At 41.2% G+C, this 14,322-nt stretch overlaps 1 protein-coding gene across 1 annotated transcript in view; it reads right to left on the reverse strand.

The window, feature by feature from the left end:
• Nucleotides 1–9,451: 9,451 nt before the first annotated feature.
• The window catches only part of LOC118241308 (NLR family CARD domain-containing protein 3-like), a 56,905-nt gene continuing 52,034 nt past the window's right edge, over nt 9,452–14,322 (reverse strand). The window contains exons 6-7 of the mRNA XM_081697214.1: nt 13,009–13,055; nt 9,452–12,793 (exon numbers count right to left, since the gene is read on the reverse strand). Coding sequence (XP_081553340.1) covers nt 12,252–12,793; nt 13,009–13,055 — 589 coding nt within the window. The 3' untranslated portion in view covers nt 9,452–12,251. The remainder of the gene's footprint in view (nt 12,794–13,008; nt 13,056–14,322) is intronic.

Consider the following 14,322-nt stretch of genomic DNA (forward strand, 5'->3'; position numbering starts at 1 on the left):
ACCACAGTTTGTTTCCTGAGAAGCAAAACCAGATAATACGAACTCTGAAATTGACTTTAATCCAATGCAAAAATACTAAGCAGGTCTTTCAGCTACAGCATTCTGTGATGTTGAAGCTGCAGCTGGGGTTGATTGTGACTGTCTAGACCCTATTACATTGGCACATTCAAAGGTGAGTTGTTTTATTCCTTCATCTGCCTTTTTTGGGCTAAAGGATCCAAGTGATTTGTATCTTGGGTCTAGCAGCGTTCCCAGCGATATAATGCTCATGCTGTGTGGAGCTTTTCCCTAATGAGCCTGATGAGGTCTCTCCCAGTTCACTAGCTACTGGGACCGTTGCCTTTGCTGCCTCTTCCAGGAGCATCTTTTCCACCATTTTCAATAATAGCACCACTTTGGAGCCAGATACCTTTTTCTCCTCTGACAGCACCACAGTGGCCTTGTGAAAAGGAGACAGTATAGACAGGAGCTCACAAACATTATTGTACTCATCAGAGGTCAGAGCAGGAATACCAGTTTGTAAGCCTGCCAGTGCTTACAGGCTCCCTGAGTTCTACTAATCGCTCCAGCATTTGAAAGCTGCTGTACCACCTTGTTTCAACCTCCTGAATCAGTTTCTTTTTTGGTTTTCCCATATGCTCTTAAACAAGGTCCAGCTTCCCCTTTAACGATAAAAACCTAAACGTTACATATGTAGCAATATAACACAATGTGTAAACAAATGTGAAAATAATTTTATGAACTTAAATAGTTAATTAACTTAAATAAAACTAAAATAGCCCACCAGCTTCCTTGCCTTTGTATGAATTGCAGATAGCTCTTGTTTTTGTTATGCATTCTATGACCCTGGACTACTCTGACTACGACTCTGGATTTGCCCCTAATAAATTTCGCTCTCCTACGCACATGCAACCGCCTCATTATCACTCACCGTTACAATAACCTGAACAATAAGGGGAACTCTTAAATAAAACATGTTGACAAATGGCAACTAAACTATTTAAACTATTTAAAAGATGTTACAGACAAAATTACCTGTTTTTCCATGACTTGACAAAAGTATTTACAGTTGCATTAAATTACATCACAGGATCTCGTAGTGTGTGTGTGTGTGTGTGTGTTTAAACATACAGAGTTATAATTATATGTGTATGCACGAGATTGGTCACGGTGACGGGATCTAGAATGATTGTGGGATTGGGGCAGTTCAGCTCCAGTTCCTGACAGAAAGATCACAACAACATCACTGCACAAGATCTTAACAAGTAGGTATGCATAATGTTTCAGCAGTTACCATAGTAACCACTTCTACAGATTTGTGTCTGTGTCCTCTAGTGAGCTCAGCATCAGGAAGTAACTATTACAGTGATGGAGAACTGTTTAGAAATCAAACTAAAACAAATCTGGATCTTGTAGAGAGATATTGTTGTAAATGTAGAATAGAAACATACTCAGAGTTCAAAGTGAATGAACCAGTGGAGAGAATGAGCCACACAAGGGTGGGGTGGGGTGGGGGGGGGGTGTACACAACAACAACAACAACAACAACAACAACCACCACCACCCTGATCACCACCTGTGCTCCGTCATAACTATGATCACTGCTGAAGCTCCAGTCTGTCATATTAACACACAGCATAATTACTGCACCATCACTGACTACATTTACATATTAACACACATCATAATTACTGCACCATCACTGACTACATTTACATATTAACACACAGCATAATTACTGTACCATCACTGACTACATTTACATATTAACACACAGCATAGTTACTGCACCATCACTGACTACATTTACATATTAACACACATCATAATTACTGCACCATCACTGACTACATTTACATATTAACACACATCATAATTACTGCACCATCACTGACTACATTTACATATTAACACACATCATAATTACTACAGCGAACAGTGATATTGAGGGTGAAGTATTTGTTGATTTATTGGAGGTCATATGTAGAGGGATTGAGCTTCAGGAGCAGACAAGGCCAAACAAAAAAAAAACCATAAGCCACACTAGAAATAAAAATTATTATTAGTTAGTTACATTTATTTAGTGCCTTTCTCAAACTCAAGGATGCTTTACAGGCAGAAATCAGCTTTTACACTCACATCACTCACAGACAGATGAGAAGCAGCAGCCCTTTTGTAAACAGCATACGAAGACATTTACACATTAACGGGAACTACACAAACCATCGTTACTGCTACAGAGCCAGGAGTTAACACACACATAGCGACAATGACCAACAAAGGGACACACACGGACAGGGTTTAAATAGACACATTGACACTTAACAATAAACCCTGTGTATGTAATCCCGAAGTGGCGTGGTTACAAAACATTTATTCACAGTACGTGTGGATCCCCCTGCACGCGGCGGGCCTCACCACGTGACTTATGGGGGAGTAGCAGTCTGTGACAATAACGCTCACAGAAATCAAGTATACGCATGAAAAACTGTAAACAATTTCACCGGTTCTCCTTCAAACAACAAGAAGAAAGGAAATAAATATATACAGTACTTATACATACATACACATATAACATCATATACACATTCCTTTCCCCACAGAGCTACATGTAGATAATGTTTATTAGTCTGTTTTATGGTGGTGTGTAAGTGTGTCTAAAGGACAGCTTAGTTTCCTGATCTAATTAGTTGTGTGTTCATGATTAGGCAGGTCTGGCTATAAGGTTTTTGTTAACTAGAATTAATGAAGTTTCATTACTGAATCTATTTCAGCACCCAGTAATGTTTGTGGTTCACAGTGGTCATTTATATTTCATCTGTTTAACTCTCTCTTACATGACAATCACATATAAACAGTTAAAAACTGAGTGGCAGTGTGGAATGGGTGATGAATACAGTGGTAACCACAGAACTGTTCAGTAAATGACCTGTACAAATGTAAGTGAGCAGTAAGGAGGCGGACGCAAGTGTGGAGAAGAGCGAGATTTATTACGCGCAAATCCAAAATCAGAGTCATTGTAGCAGTCCAGGGTGATAGAGCCAACACGGAGAGTACGTGGATACATGAGCAAACAAACAAAACACACGAAGGAAAACAGGGGAAGCAGGATATAACAAAGGCTAGGAAACACGAAGGCACGGAGTACAAACTTAAATACGTGCATATACAGGCTTTCAAAAACATTCACCAAAAGCAATGAAGCCTAACAACCACCATGAACGCACAAATGCCATGAACAACCAAGAGAAGGGCAAGAAGACAGGGTTTAAATACATGAACTAAACGAGGGACAGGTGTGGAAAATCAAACGAGGGGCGGAGAAAACGAAACTACGGAATGGAAATAAAATACACAAGACAGGGAAAACACGGAACACAGAAGCTGGGAGGGACTAACCATGACAACATGTTGCTATGGTAACTGGGTTTCTTTTTTTGGAGGGGAATTTATTGGTGTAGAATCATAGCTGAGGAATGGATCCTAGACCTCCGTACGAGACCTCACCATGTCAGGTGTTTATCATGAAGCACAGGGTGAAGTAGTGGTCGACCGATTCATTGGCTAATTAAATGTCTTTTTTATAATCAGCACTGGCATTCTTCTTTTCCTTCCTGCCGTCGACTGAGAAGGTTGGGCGGGGGGTGAGGGGTGGGTCTTCTTTATTTATTTTTTATTACCTGTGGAGATTTTTATTTAAAATAAGTGCCCTGCTGACAGAGTACAGATATACTTAAGCAAACAGTGCAGAAAATAACAGTGTTAAATGTTCATTTAAGTTCTCAATTGGTACCATTTTTTAATTAAATAAAAACACACACACACACACACACACACACACACACACACACATATATATATATATATATATATATATATATATATATACATACACACACACACACACACACACACACAGCTCCAGAAAAGAAATAAGAGACCACTACAAAATTAACAGTTTCTCTAGTTTTACAGTTGATGGGTATGTGTTTGACCAGGCTGAGCAGTTTTGTTTTATTCTATAAACTACTGGCAACATTTCTTCCAAATTCCAGATAAAAATATTGTATTTTAGAGCATGATTTTTTAATGAAAATGACTAATGGTCAAAATAACAAAACAGTTCCAGAAATTTCAGACCACAAATAATGTAAAGAAAACAAGCTCAACAACACAGTACTAATATTTCAACTTAGGATGAGTCAAGAAATCAATATTTGGTGAAATAACCCTGATCACAGCTTTCATGTGTCTTGGTATGCTTTCCACTAGTCTTTCACATTGCTGTTGGATAACTTTTTGCCATTCCTGGCAAAGAAATTCCAGGAGCTCAGCTTTGTTTGATGGCTTGTGACCATCCATCTTCCTCTTGATCACATTCAAGAGATTTTCAATGGGGTTCAGGTCTGGAGATTGGGCTGACCATGATAGGCTTTTGATCTGGTGGTACATCATCCACACTTTGATTGACCTGGCTGTGTGACATGGAGCATCGCCCTGCTGAAAAAAAAATCATCACAGTTGGGGAACATTATCAGAGCAGAAGGAAGCAAGTTTCTTCCAGCACAGTTTGGTAAGTGGCTTGATTTATGTGTCCTTCACAAAGAGAAATCTGCCCGATTCCAGCCTTGCTGAAACACCCCCAGATCATCACCGATCCTGCACCAAATTTCACAGCGGGTGCAAGACACTCTGGTTTGTAGGTTTCTCCAGGTCTCCCTCTAACCATTACATGACCAGATGTTGGACAAAGCTGAAAATTGCACTCATCAGAGAAGATGACCTTACTCCAGTCCTCTACGGTCCAATCCTTATGGACTTTTGCAAACTTCAGTCTGGTTCTTCTTTGCTTCTCATTGACAAAGAGCTTTTTTCTAGCTTTGTATGACCTCAGCCCTGCCTCCAGAAGCCTGTTTAGAACCATCCTCGCTGTGCAATTCACCCCAGCTGCTGCATGCCATTTATTTTGTAGGTCACTTGACATCATCTTACGGGTGTTAAGTGACATTCGAATGAGGCGGCGATCATCATGGTTGGAAGAGAGTCGTTTTGACCTCTGCCAGTCTGGAGCTGTTGTTGTCCCATGTGTTTGCTGCTGGACCGTGTACTTATGAACCACAGTTTTTGAAATTTTCAAGATAGAAGCAACCTGATGCTCACTGTATCCGTCTGCCAGTAAAGCTTTCCTGATTAAGAAACTTTCTTTTCAACTCTTTTGGCATGGTCTGTAGCTGTATTTTGACTATACTAATTTTTGGGTAGTCCTAGCACTGTTTTTCCCATCCAGCTGGTTCTATAACAAGAGAATAGTGATAACAGCAGCAGTGGTTTTTATCCTGTTGCTCGTTAGAACAGGATTTTGTTAAGGTGATCACCTATTCAACATCTCATTAAGTAGAATGAGGTGTGTCTGTGAAGGATTTCAACAAACACTTGAATGGAAGGGCTGCTGTACATGTGGAGATGCTGATTTAAGAAACAATTGGAGTGGTCTCTTATTTTTTTCTGTAGCTGTATATTGTCTAGTTAAAGCGCTGCTTTCTTTTCACCCAATAGGATGGACAATTTGTCAGTGTTCGATAGATACTTAGAGTTGGGGTCGGTCGTCTCAAATTTTGTAAAGTAAATTTGTTGTGTTTGACTGAATGTTTCACATTCAGTGAGAAAGTGCAGCTCTGTCTCTACAGTGTCATTTTTACACTGCTGACAGAGTCTCTGCTCTTCTGCAGACTGCATGACTTATATTGGCTGGTCTGGATGGGCAGGCTGTGTTCCCTGAGTCTGTACATTGTCACCGTGTTTCTGTGTTTAATGTCACTCACTTTGTACAGGTAGTCTGCTACATTTACTGACATTTTAGGGTCAGATAACAGTGCATTTTACTTTGAGCTTGTGTTTGTGTGTTCCAACGGGTAATGTAGTTTAGCTTTTGTAGTGTTATCATTTGGTTTGGTCTGATTGTTTGTATTTCAGACTGGTCCTGGTGTGTTACAGTGTTAGTGTTTGTTAATGAACTCAGTGTCAGGACCAGCTGTGTGAGGGTACCAGCTGTGTGAGGGGACCAGCTGTGTGAGGGAACCAGCTGTGTGAAGGGACTCCTTTCTCTGCTCAGCTATTGGCACTGCAGGGCTTTATAGTGGTACCAGTGGTAGTCTCCGTTTTTTTTAAAGTATAGCCAGTATTTAAAAATCCTTTTTTGAATTTGGAATAATAGTGTAAATTGGCCTAATTCAGCTCTACAGGCATTATTTGTTGTTTTCCTGTGCACTTTCAGGATATTTTTACAAAATTCAGAGTGCATAATTTCAGCTGGGTGTTTGATCCATTGTGAGTGGCCCTCACACTTCAAGTTTGGTTTATTTGTCACATACATAGTCATACACAGTATAACTCGCAGTGAAATGGTTCACAACCATATAGCAGAATTGGTTGTATGATAGACTGGAATATTTTGAGCCAAATTTGAATTGGTATTTGAATGTGAATTTATTAACAGCCCTGTGGACCTCGAGAAATGTGTACTTTGAAAATGATCAGAACATTCTTGGAAAATACAAAACATGCAAAACGGGTTCGGGTGGAAGAGGACTTTCCAGATCTGGCAGGTTTTATACAGTCTTTTCAGTGTTTGAGAAGCAATTTATAGGAGGAAGGTTTTACTGATCTAAACCTGCAACTTAACGATGAAGGTAAGAAGATTGCTTAATTTTTGTGTCACTTTTTTGTTTAGATTTAATGTTCATTTTCAAAATGAGTGTGTGCGGTGTGGCAACACTTAATGGGGCCAGGGATGTGAATAAAAGAACACAGTTTTTTCAGTTAATCAAATTTAAAGGAAATGATGTAGATTTTGCTCAAGAAACTCATAGTGATAGACAGAATGAAGCAGACTGGCTGAGAGAGTGAGAAGGTAAAGCCTTCCTTAGTCACAATAGCACCATGTCTGGGGGCGTGGCTGTGTCATGTCAGGGGGCGTGGCTGTGTCATGTCTGGGGGCGTGGCTCTGCCCCTTCCCAACAGCTGGGTTCCACAATTTGTAATGGAGGATATTGAGGCTCTTAAAGTAAAAAAGAAAAAAAAAAAACTAGCCGACCTGCTTGGGGTAAAGGTACAGGGGGCTCTGGTGTGTTCTCCTTTTCAGAACGTGACACAGATGTACTCTGTTGTGGAATTTTGAACAAACAGCAAGTCAGACGTGATTAAGAGAGTAATTTAATAAGAAAAAGAATAAAATAAATGTTTGGCTCTCCTCAGGTAGGGAGCCCCGAGTATACAAAACCGTGGCTAGTTATACTACTCCTGTGCTGTCTTTAACCAATCATCTTTTCTTAAGCATCTCTTCTTTCCTTTGTTGCTGTGGCTATAAGCCAATCAGCTCTCGGCTTGGTTTTTTCCACAAACCAACCCAAACTGACTCCAAACAGTGTGGGTTGTGTGTCAAGTTGACCTTGATGTTAACAGTTCCTGATACATGGTCAACTTAATCAGCAACAGGCGGATACAAATGTGCAAACAGCATTATTAATTTACGAGCAAAAGGATCAGTGTGATTTTATATGAATCACATAATACATAGTTTCGTAACATTTTCCATCACAACTGTCTGTCCAAGTTTTTCTTTGGTTTAGAGCATAAACATGGTCAGAGCAGATGGATACATGCCTTGAAGTCTGGTACTGTACTCTCAGATCCTGTGGAGATTCGTAGAAGAGCAGCACAGTTCTAAACTAGGCTGTATACCAGTGACTATAGATCATACCAAGAGATGGAAAATATTGACTTAGATGGTTCTCCTCAGGTAGAAGAAGAGGCTGGAGAGAGAGAGAGAGAGAGAGAGAGAGAGAGAGAGAGAGAGAGAGAGAGAAAGAAAGAGAGAGAGAGAGAGAGAGAGAGAGAGAGAGCCGTACGGGACTACGGATGTAGGGAGAGAGAGGGAGGGGACCAGGACTCCAGATGGAGAAGTGGAGACTCTCTCCCTCCATTCAGAGTCTGTCACAGTGTGGCCCTCCTTCCCTCTCTCTCTCTCTCTCTCTCTCTCTCTCTCTCTCTCTCTCTCTCTCTCTCTCCCCCTCTCTCTCTCTCTCTCTCTCTCCCTCCATCAGGAGTCTGGGTCCCCATGTGCATCTCCCTCTCTCTTGCCAAAGCTTTGATAAAGACATTAACACTAACAGCAGATGACAACAACAATATAACCGCTTACAATATTAGTAACAACAACAATAATAATAGAACTACAACACACCCAATACCAATACCAATAATAATACCAATAATACCAATAATAATACCAATAATAATAATAATAATACCAATAATAATAATAATAATAATAATAATAATACCAATAATAATACCAATAATACCAATAATAATAATAATAATACCAATACCAATAATAATAGTAATAATAATAATAGTAATAAACCAATAATAATAATAATAATAATAATAATAATAGTAATAATAACAATGCCAATAATAATAATAATAATAATATCAATAATAATAATAATAACAATAATAATAATAATAATAATGTCTCTGTGTCTCTGGTATGTGACTCGGTCACTCACTGTCCCTCAGACTGTGGCAGGAGTGAACGTACAGCGCTGCCAGTGTGCTGAACTCTTTATGTTCACCAACAACATACAGCAGCTTCTCCTCATCAGGGAGATTTTTAAACTCAAGGAATACGTGGCTAATTTTCTTAAAGAATTTAGTTCTAATCTGTCTAAATGTTGTACATTCATTCAGAAAGTGCAGCTTTGTCTGGGTCTTATAGTCCTGGCACTGCTGACACAGTCTCTGCTCTTCAGGTAAACAGCACTGTTTATGTCTGCTGGTCTCTATGGCCAGGCAGTGGTCACTGAGTCTGTACTTGGTCAGGGTGGACCTCAGTTTTGGATCAGACTGTTCTTAGGTAATCTACCACGCTGTACCTTTGATTTAGGGCCACATAACATTTTGATTGAGTTTCCCAATAAGTGATGTTGTTTGTAATTCTGGTGATTCTGATTGGGTTTGCTGTTATTTTCTGGTCCTCAGCATGTGTAGTGTTACTGTGTTAATGCTGAACTGTATTTCCGGACCAGCTGAGTGAGGGCACTGTTCTCTTTGCTCAGCTCTTGGTACTCCAGACCTTTAGAATGATATAAGTTTGGAATTTAACTGCCCTTGTTTCTGTCTTTATTATTAATAGATCTCTGCCCAGCTCTGCCCCGTGTGCTTTGTTTGTGCTGTTCCTGTGCACCTTTAATGATGTTGCTCCACTTAAGAATACAATCATTAGGGACAAAAAATTAGTACCTTGGTATAATGAGCACATGCACAATTTAAATCAAAACACTCTCCTCACATGATGCAGAAAAGATGGTCCATGCATTTATTACATCAAGATTGGACTACTGTAATGCAGTAATATCTGGCAGTAACATTAAGCACTCCAAGTGGATACAAAAGAAAAGGTTTTTATTGGCTCCCAGTGCTCCAGTGCAAAAGAAAAACCACATCCCATCAAAAACATACAAAAATGTTCAAAAAAGGAAAATTTAGCATTTACAAGAATAAAAGTCCAGCAATCATAAATTCTCCAATATCAATCAACTTCAAAACATCACTCTTGAATTTTCCCTTAAAAACTTAAATATGGAAAAACAGCAAATGAGGTGATGTCACTTCCTGTCTTTGGGCAGGCGTATTCTCCATAAAAGTCCCCTTTAACACACTACGGTTTCTTTTCCCTCCAAAACAACATGGAAGTCTCTCCACAAAAATAATCACAGGTATGTTATTTTTCTCTTAATCTACTTTTGTCTTACCTACTTCAATCAAATATACAGACTTTTCTGGCTAGATAAACATTATACTTAAACTCTAGTAACATATTATAAGAATAATATTTCATCTCAAATATTTACAATACATTTCTATAATACATTTCACTCATACTGTGTACAACATCTGTATCTGTATCACTCCAACACTCAGAAAACAAAATGAAAAACCTTTCAGTTTCCAAAGATTTCCACCTTTAATGTGTAGATTTGTACAGAGTTTAACACAGTGAGGTTATGATTCCACAGCATGTGTAACTTGTAGAACAGTATTTATGTCATATGTACAGAAATCAACTGCAGCTCAGTCTATTATTTGAACATCATTTATTGTGTGTGTGTGAGAGAGAGAGGGAGAGGTTTAAAGTGTCTGTGTGAGTGGTTGTGTGTGTGTGTGTGTGTGTGTGTGAAAGAGAGTGAGAGGTATAGAGTGAATGACAGAGAGAGATGTGTAACGTGTATGTGTGAGAAGTGTGTGTGTGTGTGTGTGTGTGTATGTGTATGAGAGAAAGATACAGGTGTATTTTGTGTGTGTGTGTGTGTGTGTGAGAGAGAGAGAGAGAAGTGTTTTGTGTGTGCATACGTTTGTGTAAGACACTTCTGTGTGTGTGTGTGTGTGTGTGTGTGTGTGTGCGTGCATACGTTTGTGTAAGAGACTTGTAGTGTGTGTGTGTGTGTGTGTCACAGAGATGTACTGTGTGTGTGTGTGAGAGAGGTGTGTGTTCGTGTGTGTGTATGACAGACAGGTGTAGTGTGTGTAAGAGACAGAGAAAGATGTGTAGCGTGTATGTGTGAGAACGAAGTGTAGTGTGTGTAAGAGTGTGTGTGAGAGAGGTGTGTGTGTATGTGTGTAAGAGAAAGATACAGGTGTATTTTGTAGTATTGTGTGTGTGTGTGTGTGTGTGTGTGAGAGAGAGAGAGAGGGGTGAGAGAGAGAGTGTGTGTGTGTGTGTGTGTGTGTGTCACAGAGATTTGTACTGTTTGTGTGTGTGAGAGAGGTGTGTGTGAGAGAGGTGTGTGTGAGAGAGGTGTGTGTGTGTGTGTGTGTGTGTGTGTGTGTGTGTGTGTGTGTGTGTGTGTGAGAGAGAGATGTACTGTGTGTTTGTGTGTGTGAGAGGTGTGTGCTTGTGTGTGTGTATGACAGAGAGAGACAGGTGTAGTGTGTGTAAGAGACAGAGAAAGATGTGTACCGTGTATGTGTGAGAAAGAACTGTAGTGTGTGTGAGAGAGAGGTGTCTGTGTATGTGTGAGTGTGTGTGTGCATACATTTGTGTAAGAGACTTGTAGTGTGTGTGTGTGTGTGTGTGTGTGTGTGTGTGTGTGTGACACAGAGAGATCTACTGTGTGTTTGTGTGTGTAAGAGTGTGTGTGAGTGAGAGGTGTGTCTGTGTATGTGTGTGAGTGTGTGAGAGAGAGAAAGAGAGAGGTGGTGTGTGTGCGTTCGTGTGTGTGTGTGTGTGTGTGAGAGAGAGAGAGAGAGAGAGAGAGAGAGAGAGAGAGAGAGAGACAGGTATATTATGTGTGTGTATGTGACAGGCTGTGTGTGTGTGTATGTGAGAGACGTGTAGAGTGCATGTTTGTGTGTGAAAGACAAAGTATGTGTGTGTGCGTATGAGAGAGAGAGAGGTGGATTGTGTATGCGTTTGTGTGAAAGAAGTGTATTATGTGTGTGTTACGGAGAGATGTACTGTGTGTTTGTGAGTGAGTGGTGTGTGTGAAAGAGTGAGAGGTATAGAGTGTATGACAGAGGTGTGTAGCGTGTATGTGTGAGAAGGAAGTTTAGTGTGTGTAAGAGTGTGTGTAAGAGTGTGTGTGAGAGAGCTGTGTATGTGTGTGAGAAAGATACAGGTGTATTTTGTGGTATTTTGTGTGTGTGTCTGTGTGAGAGAGAGACACACACACACAAGGGTGTAGTGTGTGTGTGTGTGTGTGTGTGTGTGTGTGTGTGTGTGTGTGTGTGTGTGCGCGCGCACGCATGTGTGAAGAGAGAAGTGCAGAGTGTGTTTGTGTGTGAGAGAAAGAGCAAAGTGTGTGTGTGTGTGTGGCAGAGAGAAAGAGAGGTGTGTGTGTGTGTGTGTGTGGCAGAGAGAAAGAGAGAGGTGTGTGTGTATGTGTAAGGAAATGTGTGTATTATGATGTCCACTAGTTGTGTGTGTAGAGGAGTGTGTGTGAGAGATAAGGGTGTATTTTGTGTGAGTGTGTGTGCGCGCGTGCAAGAGAGGTGTAGAGTGCGAGTGTGTGTGTGAGAGAAAGAGCAAAGTGTGTGTGTGTGTGTGTGTGTGTGTGTGTGTGTGTGTGTGTGTGTGTGTGTGTGTGTGTGTGTGTGTGTGTATTTTATACTCAGCAGGCATGTGTGTATGATGTTCACCAGTTGTGTGTTTCCCTGCAGACTCAGGTGTTCCTCCAGGACACAGGAGGCTATTCTAGCTCACACACACACACTGAGGAGTCAGAACCCCAAACCCAAAACCCTGCATAGAGGGGCTCAGTGAATGTGGAGTGGAGTGTGTGTAAGTGTGTGAGTGTGTGTGTGTGAGAGGAGACGCTGTAGAAGGACAGAGTGCCGGCGGGCCAGTCCAGATACACTCCTACTCTGTTGGAGCTGGAGGGGGCAGAGATGGCAGTTTTCTTCTTATTGTGCCAGACAGTGTAACTGTTATCAGAGCAGCTCAGACTCCAGGACTTTAGATTACATCCAAACCTACAGTCACTACTGCGTCCTTTCCTCCTGATTCCTTTATATGTCACTGATATATCAGCCTCCCTCCCACTCCACTCAACCTCCCAGTAACAGCGTCCAGTCAGACTCTCTCTACACACAACCTGAGGACACTCATCAAATCTCTCTGCATGATCAGGATACGACTGCTGCTGCTTCACACACGTCACCTTTCTGTTCCCCTCAGACAGAGAGAGACGTGTGTGTGCTGTGTTTGGGTCCAGTGTGAGATCACACGCATCTGCACACAAGAAGACACATTAGAGGAGAGATCACAAATACTGTGAGTGGGTGTGTGAGTGGGTGTGTGTGTGAGTGGGTGTGTGGGTGAGTGGGTGTGTGGGTGTGTGGGTGAGTGGGTGAGTGGGTGAGTGGGTGTGTGGGTGAGTGGGTGAGTGGGTGTGTGGGTGAGTGGGTGTGTGGGTGTGGGTGTGTGTGTGTACATTTACTTCTTACATTTTCTTAGTCCTGGTTTGATTCTCATCTCCCCTGCGTGCTCCACCCTAAAGAAACACACACACACACACACACACACACACACAGATAATAGTTATCTCTCTCTCTCGCTCTCTCACACACACACACAATAGTTTTCTCTCTCTCTCTCTCTCACACAGATAATAGTTCTGTCGCTCTCTCTCTCTCTCACACACACAGATAATAGTTCTGTCTCTCTCTCTCTCTCTCAAACACACAGAGAATAGTTCTGTCTCTCTCTCCCTGTCTCACACACAGATAATAGTTCTGTCTCTCTCTCTCTCTCTCTCACACAGATAATAGTCCTGTCTCTCTCTCTCTCTTTCTCTCTCTCAGATAATCGTTCTGTCTCTCTCTCTCTCTCGATCTCTTTCACACAGATAATAGTTGTCTCTCTCTATTTCTCTCTCTCACACACAGATAATAGTTCTGTCTCTCTCTCTGTCTTTCTCTCTCTCTCTCTCTGTCTCACACACAGATAACAGTTCTGTCGCTTTCTCTCTCTCGCACAGATAATAGTTCTGTCTCTCTCTCTCTCTCTCTCTCTCTGTCTCTCTCTCTCTCTCTCCCTCTCTCACACACACACAGATAACAGTTCTGTTTCTCTCTCTCTATCTCTCACACAGATAACAGTCCTGTCTCTCTCTCTCTCTCTGTCTCTCTCTCTCTCTCTCTCTTTCTCTCTCACACACACAGATAATAGTTCTGTCTCTCTCTCACACAGATAATAGTTCTGTCTCTGTCTCTCTCTCAGGTAATAGTTCTGTCTCTCTCTCTCTATTTCTCTCCCTCACACACAGATAATAGTTCTCTCTCTCTCTCTCTCACAGATAATAGTTCTGTCTCTCTCTCTCTCTCTCTCACAGATAATAGTTCTCTCTCTCTCTCTCTCTCTCTCTGTCTCTCTCTCTGTCTCACACACAGATAATCGTTCTGTCTCTCTCTCTCTCCATTTCTCTCACACAGATAATAGTTCTGTCTCTCTCTGTCTCTCTCTATTTCTCTCTCTCACACACAGATAATATTTCTGTCTCTCTCTCTCTCTCTGTCACACACAGATAATAGTTCTGTCTCTCTCTCTCTCTCTCTCTGTCTCTCTGTCTCACACACATAATAGTTCGGTCTGTCTCTCTCTCTCTCTCTCTCTCTCTCTCGCTCTCTCTCTCTCTGTCTCACACACAGATAACAGTTCTGTCGCTTTCTCTCTCACACAGATAACATTTCTGTCTCTCTCTCTCTCACTCTCACACACACAGATAATAGTTCTGTCTCTTTCTCACACAGATAATAGTT

This window comes from Electrophorus electricus, chromosome 1, assembly GCF_041902795.1.
Source record: "Electrophorus electricus isolate QZ-2024a chromosome 1, ASM4190279v1, whole genome shotgun sequence".
Lineage (NCBI taxonomy): Eukaryota > Metazoa > Chordata > Actinopteri > Gymnotiformes > Gymnotidae > Electrophorus > Electrophorus electricus.